The 20,828-nt window shown below is 29.4% G+C and overlaps 1 protein-coding gene across 1 annotated transcript in view; it reads left to right on the top strand.

Annotated features, from left to right (window-relative positions):
- Positions 1-20,828, top strand: part of LOC148235433 (uncharacterized) — a 65,487-nt gene that overhangs the window by 3,836 nt on the left and 40,823 nt on the right. The window contains exon 2 of the mRNA XM_088185577.1: positions 9,724-10,128. Coding sequence (XP_088041703.1) covers positions 9,864-10,128 — 265 coding nt within the window. The 5' untranslated portion in view covers positions 9,724-9,863. The remainder of the gene's footprint in view (positions 1-9,723; positions 10,129-20,828) is intronic.

Here is a 20,828-nt window from a genome sequence, read left to right as displayed (position 1 = left end):
AAATATTACATTTCTGAAACAGAAACTAATCATGAAAAAGCTTTTTAAAAAAATACTTAATTATCCCTGAAATATAATTTTGTTGTTGGATCTGTTTTTGAAAAAATATATTCGTAGATAAGCTGCTTTAGTGATCTTACAATTTATTTACTTTACTTTTTGTATTTTTGCTGACCTTCCTGTAAATTTGACAATGAGCAGGTCTCATATTATTTTTTATAAATATTAATTTTGCCTTTCGAACAAATACTGTATCGTTTATCTTAAGTAGTTTTAATCCTTTGAAAGGGCTTAAGGTAGAAATAGTAATTTAAATAATACTATTGTGTTACTAGCGTTTCGATGCATATTCTACAAAAATCACACATTTTTAAAATAGTTTAATAAGAAAAAGTGCAAAACTGTCAGATAATAAAGTGTAAGAGAAAGCCAATTTACACTACAACATTGATATTATAAGCTTTTCAATGGTTTTTTGTATGTGTTTTATATTTACATATTATTTAATATTTGCATGTTAAATGTAAGTAAATTGAGCACATATTCAGTCATATAAATTATTGATCAGTCTAAAAAATACACGAAAAATGTAAATTTACCCAAAGAAAGACTTACACATACATCCCATGGAACAAACAGATTTTTGCTTAAAGATAACATTAATCAAGATCTTGCTATTGTATTACTTCATAGTAAATTACCCATTTTTGTACTACTTATAGTTTACAACTATAAAATAAGGTATTTTACACTTAAGATATTAAATATTAATTTTTAAAAGCAAAGATAGTTATAAATATTTTACAGAAAAGTATATTTTATAATTTTTCAGAAAATCAAAAAAACTAACTTACCTTCTTCATATAGCTTTTAACGAACTATTAATTTTTCTGCATTTCTAAACATTTGCATTATATCTTCTTAGATATGCTATGCTTTTCTTATCAAGCGTAAAGCTATTGTGATGCATTTTTTTTATTAAACTAAAATTTTGCACAAAAAATCATACTATTCATTGTTATTGTCACAATAATGTTCCGATGTATTTTTTTGACTAAACTTCAATAATATAAAAATACTATCTATGAATTATAATCATTTAGATACGCTATACTAAGTTGAAATATATGTTTTAATCAAAAATATAAATCTATCGATGTGATATGAATATAAAAATATATATTTTTTATTATCAATGAACTCGAGATATACCTATACCTATACATATATACATATGTACATATCTATTATACATGAAAGATAAAAATAATGCGCTGTTTCTGACTTATGATTCACACATCGAAGATTATTAAATACCACCAGCTACCAATATACTATACAGCCACAAGCTTTAATTAAAAAACGTATTCAGTCTCGATCTCCATACGTAAATCGCGGTCAATGAGAGAACTCGACAATTAACGACTATGACGTGTGCGTTTTTATAAAATATCGCATTATATTCATTGTGTCCGCATATCTCGAAGACGTTTCGTGTGTACATATGAGTGATGATATTTTTTGTTTGCTCGCTGGTTTTGATTGATGGTTCATCGATAGAGCACTTGTATATCTTATCGATGACAAATTCGTTTGTTAGGACACGAAAACACGTCGATTACATATGTTTGACATGGATTAGCGACGAATTTCCTAGATATATCTCTATCTTTAGGCGCTGCGATAGAAAATCAAAATTTAATTATATAAACATAACATAAGTGTAAGCATGAAATATTGCTTGGAGCGTGTGTGGGGCGCTTTGGTGAAAAGCCGTTATTTTAATTAAGTGTAATTTATATGTTATAGAATAGATTAATTGGCTTGCCAAATAAGAGTAAACAAGATTGTATCTTGTTGATTTATTTTATATTTATCTCTATATATCGAACGGTCTAATAATCCAAGGGTAGAGATTCGCATCACTATTTTGTCATGATGTGATAATAATATCTAGTATAAAAATAGTAATATATACATACATATCACAAAAAAATTAAAACAGCTAAAACAAGTATTAGATAATAAAAAAATAAAATAAAAATAGGTTACAGATTCATATTTATAGCCATATTTACTGTTTATGGCAATAAAAAATATCTAGCAGTATTCATTTATTTATTGTAAATCTTCCGTTACAACAAAGTAAACACAATCAACAACCAGTAATAAATTAGTGTTATCTATTTTAATTAATTTAGGTTATTATTAATGTTTATAATCAATAGAAAAAAATGTTTTCATATTTTTCATATTATGATACATAGAGAAATTTAATTTTCGAATTTTGTGAGATTAAAGATTTTTAATCGAATAAATTTTCCAAAAAACTACGAACTAAATTAGTTAGATTTTTAACTATTCAAGCATTTCTATCTTATGTAAAAATTAGTTTTTGAATTCCGAAAGATTGAATATTTTACAATAAGTATGTAACAAAATTGCAAGCTTCTAATTGACTAATAAAAAAATTGTGAGTATTCGCAAATAGCCGCCAAAAATCAGTTTTCAGCTATTTAGGATCTAGATCGATTTAATTTGATTTATTTTTCTGTGAGATTAGGAAAATCTAGGAAATTATAATCTATGATGATCGATAGGTAATCCCGACATTGATGTTTTGTTTTTAAATTTAAGTTTAAGTCGTGCTTTGCCCATTAATGCCTAAGTACGAATCTTGTTATTGGTGTTATGGTATCGGTGCACATCTAAACATATTTATAAAAACATCGGGCAACCAATATTATTTTATGTGTGTTGTGGAATTGAAAATGAAATTTTAATTACGAAACTTTTAAACCTAGCCAAACAATAACAGTTAAATAACTTTAAATTGTGACTATCTGAATTATTTGTACGGAAAAATAAAACAAACCTGCACGTATAAACAGAAGTAGAACTGCATTTATGTAGAGAGCTACAAAATTTGAATAAATAAAGGAACTTGGCTGAATATCATCCACCTTATTTTCCAGACCCTGCTCCTTTTGACTACTATTTATTTCGATCGATGCAATACTTCATATCGATGCAATAAAATACAGGCGATGTAAATATTTTAAATGAAAGCCTTCAATATTTAATTAATTCCATTAGAATTATAAAATGACTTTTAAATAGATGTGCATTAAATGATCCAATTTAGTAGGAAATTATTTTAAAAGATATGTGCATTAAAATAAATACTTTGTTCCAAAAAACAAATCGTTAGTGCATTTATTAAGGAAAGTATTCGGAAATTAATTGCAGAAACTTCTGACCAATTCTCGCTCGCACTTATTCTGTCTAACAGTAATGCACAAACAATTCGATTTATGGAACAATTATTTTATATATTGCTCATTAAAATTATTCTTTATTTGTACTATTTTGAATCATTAAAATAAACATTTAAAAGTGTTTTTTTAGTTGCATTAAAAAAACGATATTCATTTCGGGATTAACTAATATAATAATCTCCCAGAAACGATTTAAATTTTAAAACTCTGGAATCCATATGGGATATTAATAAATATATATTCTATCATACCCGTTAAAAAAGTAACGGATAATAGTAACAATATGTGTTCTATCTGAATTGCGTATTTAAAGCTGATTTATTCATTATACATTATTAATTCTATATTAATGAACAATGTATAAAATCAAACAAATTAAAATCTCACTTGAAAATATAATTGTTGTACTTTATGAAGTATATATGTAACACATATAGTTTTAAAACAACTTTTAAGAACACTAATAAAATGTTTATTATTTTAATCGCGATAAATGTTGTACGTGGATCTATGCGTTTATTGTATATTTATATAACGATAACGTTCGGTTCGTGTAAAGTGCTTGATTTTTATTGCTTAAATATTTTCTGTACTATTAATAGCTTATATTATTTTTGGAAATTAATATATCTGTTAGCTTCCTTCTAATATATATTAATCTCATTTTAAGTAAATTTATTACTATATTTTATTCTAGCATCGAGTCATTCATTTAAAATTTAGATATTTTCTTAAGAAAAACGTATTTTTTTTAGTCCAAGATTACCAATTTAATAATTGCAAAAAAGTTTGTCGTTTATATACTGTATAAACAGTTGTATATGAAACTTTTAATAACATGTTAACTGTATAAAAAAATAAATGCATACAAAAAATATAAAAAAATCATTGCAAACGTTTTTAATCTTATTAAAAATATCGCAATTTATATGAAATTAAACATCTACAAAATAAAATATTTTTAACATATTTATAACATTATTTATTCATGTAATTCTATGGCCTCGTAATATTTAATATTTTACGCAATGAGTTACTGATTTAAAATTTAGTATATTTACATAAGACATGTTTATTTTTTTTTTTAATTTTGTGATTTTTAATGGTTCAATTTGCAACAATTAAGATATTTTTTCGCTGGTGCTTGCATACTGTGGATGCAAAGAGAGAAGCGGCAGCTTCTGTGATCATGGCTTGTTTGAATTTGGGTCGGCCTCTTCTTGGTTGCAGTCCAAGTTAGAGGCTCTTGAAGTTCTGGTTGCCTTGAACCAGGTCATTTCAGATTTTTATAGAGGAGGGGGGGGGCCAAATTTGGCTAATTAGTGGTCGTTTTATTTATTATTTTTATTTAATTAGGATTCATAGTATTTCATTAAATGACATGCATTTTCTGGCAAAACTCATGTTTAGAATCTAAAATACAAAAATGTATATTTCTAAAATTCGTTTTTTTATTCAAAATAAAAATACACGTTCTTAATTTGGCTTTTCATATTTTATATGCATGTCAAAAAATATTTAAACTTAAACCAAATTCGGTTTAGATGTGATTTATTTGATTCTTACTCGTAATATTGTTATAAAAAGTCTTAAGATACTTTATAATCGAGCATTTTCACCGCTCGATTATCAAGTGGATTGGAAATTCACGCGATTAATTATCAGATACATATTATGAGTAGATATTTTTATCGGAAAATATGTCGCAACTGTGGCTAATTTATTTGTAGCATAGAAAGGGTTAACTCGTACCTATTTTTATTTATTCATGTTGCGATGTTAAAAAAATATAAAATGCCATTTCTGTCATGAGGTCCGGAATCATTGTTTTTCCAAGCCCTGAACATATTTTTGTGTAGACTATATCATATTTAGTTGTATACTACATAATATTCGTATATGTAAAATATCAAACAAAAATACAAATAATAAAATTGGCTCTCCAAACTTATAGTTGAACTCGATTTACCGTTATGGCTCGTCAGGAGCAACATTATTTACACTACACCTGGACAAAAGGCGCCGTTGAATGCAACCAAACATTTTTGACAGGAGATGCCAACAAAGAGTCTGCGCCGTCTCTGCGGCTATATAAATACGTACGTTTTGATACAACATCGAAGAAATCACTTCCGAGAATCGGTTCGACTTAACGAGCGAACTTTCGGTTCCTGTACTCTCGGCTCGGTTCTTTGAATGGGGCCTAATACAATAATCGTTAGCGCCTAGTTAGTGTTGGAATATAGCGCCGAGTCATTGCGCTAATAAAAGGCGAACGGTAGCCAAAGGTTAACGGTCGCTGCATCGTGATTTATTAGTGAATTTTCATCCACGATCGATCATACGATCGTCAGCATCCAGATATTTGAAAATGTTAATAAAACACATGTTGAGAAACACTGGCTTGTTAGATAAATTGACGTATTATTGTTAATGATAGGACGTTTGTGGTTAACTAGATTTTCTAAGAATGTCGTGAAATAGTGTTGTTTCTATATGAAGCAATAACGTGTGATTCTAAAATATGGTTATTAAATTGAGTGTGATTGTCTTTAATATAATTATATTTATCAGTTTTTATTGAAAGCTTATTTAACAGCTTAAAACATATTTGCAGAGAAAACAATAAATATCAATTGGAAAGTTACGTAAAGATCAGACAATCTATTTTCCTTAATTGCACAATATGCTAGTTATATAAATAGCTTTTGAAAGGCTCATATTCTACGACAATGCTATGTAGAATTTATTTTATCAAACAATGTGCAAACTTTACCTATCTGCGTCCTTCCCAGAAGTTAAAATCGTTATTTTTAATTATCTTAAGTCTAGATAAGATAATATTGCTTTACACAGTATTCGAGATACGAAAAGGTAAAGAAACTGTTTTCTTGAATGACATTGCAGAACAAAAAACATAATACCCATTTATTTATACATTCATAGTGAAGAGTGACACAACTGCGTCCGGATTAAAAAAAACAATCGGTTAGTGATCCAAACGTTAAATATTATCAGTATATATTTTTATGTATGTTTTATCAAATTATAATGAATTTGATTTCGCAATGATTTTGATACCTTTAATCAGTCGTTGATAAGCGAATTTGTTATATTTATAGACAAGTGTGATCAAACATAAATATCAAAAGCCCAGTAATATAATTTATTGTTTATTGCAAACAATAAGATATAAACCACACCTGCATTCGCCGCAGACTCCTCCTCTGCTTACGTCAAGCTCCGCCCTAGTTTTTGGACCCCTCCTTTTATCACACACGATACAGATTCTCAATTTTATTTGCCTGTAAAAGGTTAAAGTGCATTATAGTAATAAACAACGATTTGTGAATATTTTCGTCAGATTGTCACAGAAAATTTCTCTCAACTATTGTGCCTTGTCGTAATATACAACTGTAATGCTAGTGATTGTTAATAACAATTACAAAGTCACAAGTTGCTTGTGACAGCCCAAATATTATTTCAAATCATCAATACGAATTTTTGCGATCGTTTCGTAGGAAACTCTTAGCAATGCGGTCGTGACTCGATCGAGCTTTGTACGGCGTCCGTGGCATATAAACGGTTAACAAGGAGCAATTTAAATATGTAATTAATCTTTGTATAATATACATGTTATACGTAACTAGTAGTAAATTAATTCAATGCCTATAATGGTTCATTTTTAGTCAATAGGTTCATAGGTATCTGCTAATCTTATATTTAATTTAATGATACTACTTCTGTTTAGAATAATGCCAAATGCTATAAATAGTAATAAAAAGGTGTTAGATAACAAATAGATGGTTAATTACGGTCGGTCACATAATACCTGGAAGGTCCAGGAAAGACGATAGGGCATTGTGTTCCAACGTCGGGATTATCCACACTTAGCTATTCTTAAAACCACAATTGGCCTTCGGCCAGAAAGAAAACAGATATAGTCGGTTGTAAAATCCCATTGTTGTTCGCCATTGTCGTTGATAACCGTTATTTACACGCTGCTCCTGCGGCACGTTATAAAATAATAAAAGTGTAGACGAGAGCGATTTTAATAGTTGAAAAATTGAATTTATTACAGACATTTCTTTGATCTTTTTTAATACAAGTTATTCTTTTAAATACGTTTTTTCCAAATCTAATTGAAAATCTATGCTTTAGATGAGGTAGATATAAATTGTGGGCGGGCGTCCTTAGTTTTATACACCTGTCGCTTCCGGCTTGCGAAAATGAAATTTTTTGAATTGCGAAAATCCCCCCACAGGTAAGCAAGTGCCTTCAAGGAACGCTGTGCATAAAGGGTCTTTATAACCATTTTTGAATATTCTACGTAAGCGACTCTTGGGTGGCTTTGCAGTAATTGGTTTTCCAGGAAGGCATTTGCAACACAGCCTTAGGCTGTTTGTAATTTAAAAAAAAAGATTTTATATTAAAAAAAAACATAGGTAGATATCTATAGAAATATTGTAAGAGAGTATGTTTCTGTAATAATGGATTGTTTTCGTTTGATGTGTTCTCGAGAATGAAATGTAATGGAATAAAATTAGACAAAAATATAAATATGTATACCAGGGCTTTTATTATAGGATACAAAAAGGTGCCAGAGCTCACTTCTTGTCAATCATTTTACAAATATAATATAACTGAAATTTAAAGCAGTTTTTCCTATGCCAAGAAGCGCATAAAAAATTAAACAAAATTTATCATATTTTTTCTTTGCTTTAGAAATGTCAAATCTAAAGTTAAACAAACAAATACAAATATACAACTAAAGACTAAATGTTAAATGAAATTGTAAAACATCATATATTTTAATAAAAGTGTAGTGATTTCCAAAGTTTTGTGCAATTCTCATCTGACTAATCTTCTCGATTCCTTTATTTAGTATTGCTGTCTAAATTCCATATCTTCAAATGGCAACTGCACAGAAATGTTTAGTCTAATACGCGAGCCTAAATTGCAAATTCAACATTTTTTCTTTATAGCATATTTTTTTTAAATTAATTAATTATATACAATAGATCTAACTGATTCACAGACTTTTAGTCAAGTAGTTAATACTTACTTGTATGTATTCATTATATTTTATTGAATTATCTAGTTGCTACAGATTTATCTTCCGTATGTCAGGTTACAACAGAAGATTTAAAAAAGTTTCAATTTGAGCTGAACAGTCATGTGTTGACAACTGCTTATGCGCTACTGAAATACGTGCCAATGAAACTGCTAAAAAACTGAACAGCGACGTGCTGATAACCAATTACGTGCTACTGTAATACGTGAAGATATGAGACTAAAAATAGTCTACATAGATCTTAAATGTCTAGCGATATAAAACTCACTTGTTGATTTCAATATGTCTGATGTACAGATTGGATTGCAGCGCATTGGGCTTACGCCTGTTAGGTTTGAATGAAAGAATGCTATTTTTTTATTTCTCAGTATTATATTTATATAATCCTGTTATTACATGTACACATGTATTTAATCGATTCTTTAAGTATTTTAGAAAAAGCGGAAAATCTTATTTTAGCAAAAATATATATAGCTGTACACATATTATAAATTCACCATTATAATGTATAAAAGCTAAAGTTATAAAATGACCTAATCTTATTTTTGCTTATGTCAATTAGAATATGTATGCTACTGTAAATGCCTGAATTTCTAGGACCTAAAATATCTTAAATGAGAAATGGAAAAAAGTAACAAAAAAAATTCAATAGATATGGGGTCCAGCCGTCCCCCCGTTCGCACAAAGCGTATTTTCTTAACCAAACTATTTATTTTTTACCCACTTAAAGTTAATAATAAATACTTATTTATAAATTAAGCTGTTAGTTATATTAATATTAATTATAAAAGGTCAGTAATTTATCAATAGTTTATTTGTTAAATATTTTTTATTCATTTCTAATGAGTCATTTCATTATGTTAAAATACAAAAAAATTAATGATATAATAAACCATTTAATTTAAAAACATACTTATAATTACTGACTATTTATTATTATAATGGCAACATATAACACTATCAGTAATATTGTAAAAGAAAAGCGCTGATAGCGTTTATCAATCCGTCATAGTGATAATACGAAAATAATTTATTTTTGTAGTACTAATGTACTTAAATATAAAGGTTTATATGATTTTTGTATTAAATTTTAATTCATTCATACAAAGTATTTTATTATTTTCTGTTAAAATGTCAAAATATAACTAACTATTAAATTAAAAAAATATTGATTACTAACCAAAATTACTGACGTAATAATATTAAAATATTTTTATTAATTTATGTGCTAAAAAAAATATTTATGACGCTTTTTATTGTTTGTTGTTAGAAATATAATAAATTAAGAATAAAGCACAATGAAGCTTCCGCTTTCTATATACGTATATATGCATAAAATATTAATATATATATTAATTTGATTGTTCACAGGAAACTATGGCATTGTTCACCACAAAGTTTAAAATAAAATGAGCAGACGTTACAACATCAGCATCATTCACGGAGTTTCGTCCGTTGCGTCTCCGCCATCCTCCTGCAGCGGTATATAGTAGCGGATGAGGTGAGAAACAATGGCGCTGCTGTCGAACCCAGGGGCCGGCGGCGGTGGCTCCGGTGTGGGGAGCGCCGGCGTAGGCGGTCCGCCTTCAGCGCTGCACCATTACCTCAGCTCGCAGATGGCCGGCTATCTGAAGGGGCCGCATCATCACCTGTCGCAGCCACCATATCACCACCATCACCATCACCACCCCCATCATCCTCACGGTCCCCCCATGGGGGGCCTGGGGCCTTTTGGCCTCGGCCACCACGGCTTGGATGCTGTTGGATTTCCTCAAGGTGAGTGAATATAATTTTAAAATCACCCTTGTGTTTATCTATGAAAAATCGGTATTGGTTAGCTCTCTATTAATATTGCTAGGTAAATGATATAACATATGTATATTTTACTTATATTTAGTCTACTTAAAGTGATCATGCCAATATATATGGATATGGTATTATTTATTAAGCACTAAATTAGCTGTTAAGACCAAGTGTGAGTACGATTGTTAAGGCCAATATTTTTCCGATGGTCTAATAAATGATTAAACTACGCACTTAATTTATATTTCACTGCCATTGAAAGCTATATATCGCTTATAGAGTGTAGTATTTTTAAAAAGTCTATAAGAATAGTCTCTCAATAGAATGTTTACTAACGTCATTTGGGAGGGATTTGGATATTTTTTTAAATATATCATTTCAATGAAATTATTTATTGAAATTGTTCTTGTTAGAGTGAATAATGTTTATGGCGTTGGCTATGAGGAGCTGCATATCTCTTTTAGAAAATTATTTTTTGAATTAAAATTAATAGAAATAGAATTAATAAAAAAAGATACACATGTCAATGTTATATGACATCATAGAGCATCTTTCCAACGATCTCGGGGAACCCACACGCGAACTGATCTCTGTCTACCGCCGCGCATTTAAACACACATCCTGTTAATGCTCCCGCGACTTTGCGATTTGACGTCGCCGTAATGCGCGTAAACCGAGAGATAAGATTTAACGTCGGCTACGCGATATTATATTATAATACAACTGGTTTTGCGCCGGCTCTCAATCTGTGGGGGCGAATGGAGCGCGTCAATTTATTGTCGATATCGCCCACGACACGCGCCGATCGTGCACCGGATATATGGACATTCAATAATAACGTTACGCCCTTCGCTAACGATATGTTTGTTCGAGTATTACGGATCATTTGTAATGCAATAAAAGCGAGGGGAAAATGGCGTCGTGTTTGTAAACATCGCGTATATAAATTTGCGTGGAATCTGTATGATAGTGCAGTTGATGAGGTGAATAGGTGTTACGTAAACGCATTTGCATCTGTCTAATGATGACACTTAAATCAAGATGTTTGCTTGAAACGTTGGTTAATTTTGCGCATCTAGGACCATCTAGGTTCACCTTTAGCTGGGAGAAAAGATGAAAATTATTTGGAGCAAGGTCTGAGGAGTATGGAGGATGGACAAGTACAGCTGCATATTCTATTGATCTTATACCGACTAGGATGCTTTCGCTTAATGGTAGCTCAAGCTTTGTTTTTATTAATTTTAACCTGTACTTTCAAAAAATAGTTGGACGCCCATGTGCAAGCCAACTTTTCGCCGCTCTCTTATTTCATTAAAATAAATTTATTTTAATTGTAGGATAGGACGAACAAATATATTAAATTTAAAAACGTTTTGTTTGTATTAAATTCAGTTTATTTATTAAATATTTACATATAGGTAGATACGTATAATAGAAAAAAAAACAAAAATAATTCTTTTGTCTATTTTAAATACTATACAATTAAACAAAAAAATAATAATATAAATAAATATGTCTTTTAAAGACGCGAATTCATCAATTAGTTCTGAAGAGTCTATACTTTCTGATACATTATATTCAATGGATATTAGTGACTATTAAGGTTTTCCTGAGACAGTGTAGATCGGAAATAATTTTTAATTAATTTTAGTTTCAAAACATCAAATATTAACAAAAACTGTACATTCCTGTATGTACGTATTTTTATGCAATTTACTATGCGTAATGAAAGGATTGCCATGCCAATTAAGAGAAGATGAGATAGAGCGGTACTTTGGGGTACTAACTTATAATAGCCGCATTTTCACGGCTTTATGAAGTTTTGGTATTGATTGAATCCAAAAAAATATAAATTTAGTTTAAAAAATACCGATTAGGAAACTCGAGAATAACTTTACGCCTATTCTATCGTATTTTTGTTTCAAATTATAATCTATCACTGAATAAGATGAAATTGCTTATTTTCTAGTGTTATTTTTTATTTTTTACATTGGTGTTTATTCTATTGTATTTTTGTTTCAAATTTTAATCAACCACTGAACAAGATTAAGTTGTTGATTTCTTAAGTATTATTTAATTCTTTTTTTTAAAAAATGGAATTTTTTGGGCATGCCATTTAAATGGAATGCATTTTTTAAGACTCATTAATGAAATACTATGAATTGTAATGAAATCGTAATAATAAAAAAACGACCACTGACTGCCCAATTTTTGTCTTTCCTCCTGGAAAAATCTGAAATGACTCTAATTCTAAACCAGAAGTTCTTAGATTATCTTTCTAAGAAAATCTAAAAAAACCGTCTTAAATCTATTTAATTTCAATAAAATCATACCGAAATACATTTTCACCAGTGAACTAATATATAAATTTACATACTTATCAATATTTATTCACATACGATATATAAATGTTACAGTGAATGTGTATTTTTCAGTGAAGTTATGTTTTCACTATTGAAGTCCTAGCTTAATTTTTTATTGTATATCAAAATATGTATTAAGATTAATTATACAAATTTAATTAAATATGGGTGTTTTGCCAAATCAAAGGATATTGGTTACTTTGAACATTTGAACTAGCCTTTGCTATGTATGAGTTCCTAAACTTCTCGCTATTGTGAAATAAAATCCTCACACTCCGGTGATGTACACACAGTGCACATGTTTTACAAGTGTGTAAAAATTAATGATTTAAAATTATAAAAGCACAAATAATAAAATATAATTATTAAATTATGCTAATGTGCCAAAGAAATAAAACATATAATAGGTGAAAAAAAAAGTTCAAGTCAAAACATAACATATGTGCTTAGAATGAGTATAGATTGAAAATATTTGTATAAGCGCTGAAATTCAAAGTATCAAATATTTATTTAAAATATTAGTAATAAAAATTTCTGGACGCAAACTTTACTTTTATGGGAAGCAAAAAATCCAACTGGAAATTCTGATACGTTTGTATTGATATATTGATATGCGATTTTTTGACATATGTATTTTTGAAATTTCTGATAATTACTTGCATATGTATTTTAATTATCTTATTTAATATGTAAGTGTATTATGGAAAAATACATATAATATAACGATTTTATTTGACATATTTATAGAGCTACTTATATAAAAGGACAAAATGTACACTCGGTGTACATCACAGTACAAAAAAGCTTAGGCCTCAATTTATGACTTATGTTATACATTTTCTCAATTAAAAAAAAAATGGATGTTTAGAATAGATGCTTATATTTTAGGATTTGTAATACAAATCAGAATACATACTACTAGTTTTAGACATATATTCAATTAATGTTAAGCTATATTATTATAATAAAACGATATAGATAAAATCGAGAAATTATTTGTTTGGGTCACATTTGAAGTACAGTAAACATTGAAATAATTAATTAAAAAAAGTGTACAATCTGATCCTTACAGATCTCAATTTCTGCATATATAATAAATAAACCCTAACATATAGACGTCACAAACAAAGATTCTAGAATGGTATGCTTTATCTTTATACCTAGGTATTGTCTTACGACTTCAATTTATTTATGATAATTTAACCGATCCCCCGCTGCGTTGGCAGCACTGTTCGTTTTCAATTTACTCTCAGATATCGATCGAGCCCACGCCCGAAACGAGAATTTATGGTCGCACCGTGACGTTGCGTGCATTGTTTTTGTGGACACCCTGTAGGCCGGTCCGCTCGGAGCGCGGGGGCTCGTCAACCTTTCTTCTGCACCACCCTGTTAAGCGGCTTAACTCCCCCTGCTCTCTACATTGCGCCCCACTCCACTTCAGGAGTCTTCTCTTCCGACCGATTCTGTACCTTCTATTCCACCGCTACACTCTCTGGTACTATTCGACAGGGGTGATAAAGCGAGCGTTGCATCAAAAACTTCAAGATATCATATTTAGGTTTAGAATAACTATATTTCGACAATAGTGCACAAACTCACAACTAAAGCTTTCTATTGTAGAAAGTTTTAAAGAATATAGTATGTGCCGCTAGAAAGCGCGATAACTGTGGTGAACTTACAGTGTAGCTTTTATTTATCACCACAATAACCCTCTAGGTTAGAATATATTCTTTGATAGCACACAAACATACTGAAGTAGAGAAAAATGAAAAATAAGTCTCACTCGTTGCTCTCAATCCTGATATATCGTCCATTTTGCTCGTTTTCTGTCTCATTCTCTTCTCTCCGTTATGACTACATTTACCACTCGCTTGATGAAATGATACATATTTTTTTTATGGCGCATCTATACACGCGCGTGGCATTGAACAGGTTAAAAATAGCCCCAATATGTATTTTTAAAATACGTAATAAAACAAATCTGATAAAAATAAGCTACAAAAAAATAAAACACGCGACGTGTCACGTTGTCACATTTTTCAGATCCATTGCCCGGTTTTTTTAAAGTAAAAATACTTCCGTCGATGACTTGAGAGTAGGGTTCTCAATTGAATTTTCAACTATATGAATACTTGAATAATTGATGGAGTATTCGTTTATATTATTACGAATTTTCTTTTGAATAAAATAATTTGTGTACTTAAGCAACACAAGTAATCGTTTTCTCTCTCAATATACCCGAGTGACTAGTGCCGCTATAAAATCTATGGTCCTTTATTTTGTTTCGAAAAAATGTTTTTCACATATATTTATTATCTTGACTGACAAACAGTCACAAATCGTATACATAGTTTATATTTGCCGAAAGTCACTCTCGATCAAGAAGTTTTGCTTTTGACACTCAGCACATGATTGTGCTATGCATATTTTATAAAATAAAAATTTAAATAACGATTATGAAAATAATTAATAACTATTTTTTAATTAAATAATATTTAAAGGGCAAATAATTTGTTAAAAAATTAATATTGGTAAAAAGTGGGAGAAAAAAAAAATTCGAATATACGAATACTTCATATATTTTTTAATCAATATTTATATAGTTGATAACAAATATGCATGTTTTTTATGCACATCCTCAAAGTTTACAATAGAGCGTTGATAACGCTAGGGTTCATTATGTGAAGCGCGTGTCACTTCTATAATTTATTGCCGATTTGCGTTCTGTACTATACGTTAATTCGTAGCGTCCAAAAATAGCTAAAATAAAAGTGTAATTTTGTATGATACATAAATCAATTTATCTTGTCTTTGTGATATTATTTGTAATTTTGCTAGAATATTTATAATAAATATAGTATAAGAAAAAATGCGTTATTTTTCCATTGTCATCCATTAGGTTGAGCATGTTATTATTTTCAATGCGGCTCATGATTGGAAGCTCCTGCTTTTTATAAGCTTGATGCAAGGGCCCGTTTCAGTGGCTCAATGAGTGGTGGAACGAGATAAAGGGAACACACGGCGTTGCGTATCTCGCTGAAAAGAAACGCCAATTTTGCACTTTGCAGTATTTTATAACGATACTAAAAATATTTTTTAAAACTAATAAAACTGCTCTGTAAAATTTAATAACCTAATTAAAAAAATGGATGGGATAACTATAAAAAATAAATTAATTTGCGTTGCATTTTTTCAGTTCTCGCACCACATGTGCAGTACGAATATTATATATATATATATATTTATTTTTTATCAATGGTAAGATCTCTTTTATGTAATGACACTGGGGGTTGGCTGTGTTCTGTCTCGTCGCAGTGAAATAGAAAAAAAGCGTAATCCCCCGATCGATGTGTATTTTTCGGGGGTTTTCTGTACGTTTTTCGGGAGCCATTGTGGAAACACAAAGGCAGATGTTTCAAAAGTGGACCCCGTTTAAATGGTAGTTATTGAGGAAAAAAAATTGAAAAAAGTTTTTAAAGCCAGGGCGGGGCGAATTGGTTTTTTCGTGTGTGAAAGGGGTGGTTCCACGTCGATTATTGGGTGGATGTAGAAAATGACACGTGTACATTTATTTTAGTTGTGCATTATAATTGTTTTTTTATTAAAACATCCGTTGTAACCTGACTGGCGTGAGCCCAATGCGTTACAACGGAGTAAATCTGTACCAACTGAGTATGTCAAACAAATATAATAAATACGTATGTTTTAACCACCAGATTGAAAGTCTAGGAATCAGTGACATCTATATTAATATTTATATATTATTTTATAATAGCGCATTTTTTTTATAAATGAAAATTCGAGTTGCGCTGCCGGGGCTAGAGCCCGCAACCTCAGAGTTACTAGTCTGAGACGTTACGGACTATGCTATTCCATTCTTTATACCATTTTTATTGTTTAATTGTATACTGCTCATTTTTAAGCATTAAAAAACCTGTTAAAACATAATAATTAGATTAAATTAGTAGCGTTACAAAGTTTTCATTTGTGAAGAAGCATTTATTTTGCTATAAAGCTCTTTACACATTCTTCGGAATTTTATAAGTGAAGTATTTTTTTATATAATACAATTTCTTATACGCTGTTAAGTTTTACTTAATACTACTTATAAGAAAATGTATAGATAATTGCTGCTGATTTCCCGAGAAAAATGCAAAGTGAATATTTATAATTATTTGAGAATTCTCAATGTTAAAAATTAAATTTATAAATTTATCGATGCAATTTTAAAAGCATGTACTTGTTTTAAGCTCGCCAAATTCACTGTTGCATTCAGAGCAGGTAGTTAAAAAAAGAGACAGGGATTTCCGAAAGCATTGTTTCCCAATATAAGTTTTATGACTGGCTCTTGGAATTACGATTAGCGATTATTTCGTTTCGGCTTTTTCGAACAAAAAAATAATACAAGGATCAACGATTTAAAAAAACTTTATTTTTATTAATAAGTCAATGTTTTCATGTAAATTTAATATAATATATAAATCATACGATAAGTTGTAATTTTTTGATGTTGAGGTAAATAACATGTGATGAAAAGTGATCGTTAATTAAATACGCATTGAGAATAATATTTATATTATGTTTTATAAACATTTTACCATTCTTTACGTTTGTTTATATATGTTAATTACGAACTATAATATAATTTACATTTATAAATTTAGACTCAAGTTGTTGTAAACGAAATCAGTAAAATTATTTTTCACATAATATATACTGTATAGTACATATATTTTTTCATATCAATTTCTTATACCTAAGCATAGCTTAAAATAATATATAAGAAAAATCATCCTCGTTCTTATGCATGTCCCATTTTTGGAAGAAATTAACATAGTGAGTTCAGCTAGAACGCGTGACACGCATAATCGAATTTCTCATAATATGTCGCCGATGGATGAGACTCGTAATCAAACGCCTTTAATGGATTTTGTCAATCAAGATGCTCTCATATTTTTTTGTATACATTTTTTACGGGTCTGACCACCATCTCGGATGGCCGTCACTCAGAACTGTCACTGAGGACCCACACCAAGAGAGACATCGTCGAGTTTTTAAGATGCCTTAAATTCCTATACCTCAACACCAGACTATGTCATCTTTGCTATTGATCTATAATTTAATTTTTTTATAATAATCAGATGAAAAATATGATTTAACAGTAATATGCGAAAGTACAATACCATTATCGAATTAGTTCAACGGTGCTCAAAACCTAGACAATTTTCCAAACTAATGACCAAACTTTACGCTCGGCAATTAAGGTATTCTGCATCCGGTTAGTTCGAACGGTTCGCTTAGTTTAATGACTTGCGGCCGTTCGTTAATTGGGAACTTCAACAATAACACTCGGAATAATTAAACGATACAAAAAAATATAGTAGGCGATTGTTTTGACAACTGAGATGAGATCAAAATAGATCATTGTGAATGTAGCGTAATTTTATTATGCTTTTAATTGAACGTTTCAGGTATAAATTCCTGTTATAATTCCGGGGATAAAAAAGGACTGACATTGACAGGTGCGTTGTTGTCATGGCACTTCTCCAACATTCCGCTAATGTGACACGTCAATCCTGTCATCTGAAAAAACGGCGATTGTCCAATGTTTCGTGTTGCTTTCACCTGTGGGATTGGGCGGTTTTCGAATTTTGGTGTCGGATGATACTAATCTGAGATGGTTTCAGTATTATGATGCTGAGTGTTTTTTTATGGAGCTCGAATTTAAAGCGTATTTTAATATTTTAAAAATAATATTTTTAAGGATTATGGATTAACAAAATCGAAACGGTACGCGACAATTGGGCGACGGACAAATGGGCGATTCCGGTCAATTGGGCGACGGTCAATTGGGCGATGGTTATTTGGACGACGGTCATATGGGCGACAGAAATTTAAAAAAACTTGCACGCTTTGCTTTATTTTGAATATAAATAAAATATACATTAAAACGAAAATGTATATTAAATGAAAAACAATTTTATTTTCAAATTATTAACTCATATTATAATTATATGCAATACCATGTAAATATTCTATGATATTTTTTCTATTGTACCTCAAAACTTTTATAAAAAATCTTTGGTCTATTCTTTTCATAAAGATATCCATTCCAAAAATATTTTTCCTTGTCTTTTTGACCTAATATGTCTGAATTATCCATTTATAAAGAATATAAACTGTGGTAACTCAAATTAGTCGCTCTCAACAATAATCTATAAAAAACAATTATCTATAAATAACACATATAATATAACCCACATGTGAATATAAAGACACATACTTATTTTCTTGCTGTACTGAATTTTTTACCAAAAACACAATGACACTGTGACAAAGTGTTTTAAAACCACGACAAAAATAATTTTCAAAGACGCAACGAAACTTTTTTCGAATGTTTTCAGTCAAAATTCAAAAGTATACTGAGCGCTAGTTATGGGTTTTTATATTTATATATAACTACCCTATCTAATTTTAAATAGATAACTGTAAAATATGCGATTTTTGTGAAATCCCAAAGTTTATTCTCACATTAATTTCCAAGGCTCAAAACATAAAAAAAATCGCGGAAAGGGCAAAATCCACGATAAACATTTATCAGCGCTAGTTCTAGCTTATTATATTTATATATAACCACTCTATCCAGTTTAAAATAGATAACGGTAAAATATGCGATTTTTCGAAATTCCAAAAGATTGTTCTCACAGTAATTTATAAGTCTCAAAACATAAAAAAATCTCGTAAAGGGTAAAATCCACGATAAACACTTATCAGTGCTAGTTCTGTGTTATTATATTTTTATATACCTATCCTATCTAATTTAAAATGCGATTTTTGGAAATTCCAAAAGCTTGTTCTCACAGTAGTTTCCAAGGCTCAAAACATAAAAAAAATTCGCGTAAGGGCCCACTAAGAACATTTATCAGGTAGGTATTTATAATAAAATTACCGACTTAAGCCGTGTGCTTTAAGTGTTTTATGATATCGGGTAACTCTCTTAAATTCTTGAATGAAAAAAATCAAACTGTTTAAGTGATATTTTATGATTAAATAAGCACAAATGATAAGTAAATATATACATACTATATCTTATGTAGGTATATTATATTTTGTTTAGACCGAATAATGTTTTCATCTTTTAATTCTATTATAAAAAATATTACTTATATTTTCGTATGTACGTATATGTATATATATATTTTAATATGTATTAAATTATGTAAATTATTTAATTAATTATAGGATCATGATTTGCTACACATTTATTTGTAATGCATTATTATTGTATCGCCCAAAAGACCGTCGCCCAAAAGGCCATCGCCCATTTGTCCGTCGCCCATTTTGAATCGCCCATTTGACCGTCGCCCAATCGCCGTCGCCCAATTGACCGTGTCCCAAATCGAAATGTGTATTTCAGAAGCTGAATATTGGCTATTCAATTTAAATTGTGAATGATAATATTATGCATATTTGGTATAATGAACCTTGAAACTTCTTTCCACTTTTCCAGTTTACAATTTAGTTACAATATAATATTTAATATACAAGATGACAAGCTATTCATATTTTTACTTATAAGTACGCTCAATAATATGCGAAATTAACATACAAAGAAAGAGTTACTTTAATAAATAATTTTTATACTTAAAAATCTAGAACTCAAAACGCAGATTGCATGATAATTTATTATGAACCATAATAAAAATTCAATATTTTTTTTTATTGAAAGTAAAAGTTAATCAATAAAAGTTTAATATAGCTTAACTATTATGTATGTTTCTTTGAGTTTTTAAAGTAAAATTTCTTTATATATTTATATTAGTAGTTTTGCCAAAATCATTCCTTATTATTTTAATACGTATTATATAGATAAAACATTTATATTAATATATACTATTAGTTGTATTTATAGATTGTTTTTTATTTATTATTTATTACTAATTTTATCAATAGTCATCAACAGCAAATACAAATTTTTTTCTTAAAATTAAAAAATATCTAGTAATGATACACATCTGACTAAATCATATTTTAGTGAAACAGCTTTTTTGTCAGAAAAATATAATATATCTAATGTAATTATTTGTAAATCATTTTTAGTATTATTTTCACGAAAAAAAGGATTCGTCGAAATAATAAATTTTCCTAGAAAAACATGTTTTAGAGAATTAATAAATCTCTTGCAATGAGGGACATAATATAAAAATTATTTAAATGGCAATGAAAAATATTTCTTAAGAAACGTATCTGTTAAAGAGATTTTTTATTTTATCAATAAAATCCTTTTTCTAAACAATCTTGTAAAAAATC

This window comes from Plectrocnemia conspersa, unplaced genomic scaffold, assembly GCF_051122295.1.
Source record: "Plectrocnemia conspersa isolate PC_06_02 unplaced genomic scaffold, ASM5112229v1 ptg000005l, whole genome shotgun sequence".
Lineage (NCBI taxonomy): Eukaryota > Metazoa > Arthropoda > Insecta > Trichoptera > Polycentropodidae > Plectrocnemia > Plectrocnemia conspersa.
This window is presented reverse-complemented; position numbering and strand designations above follow the sequence as displayed.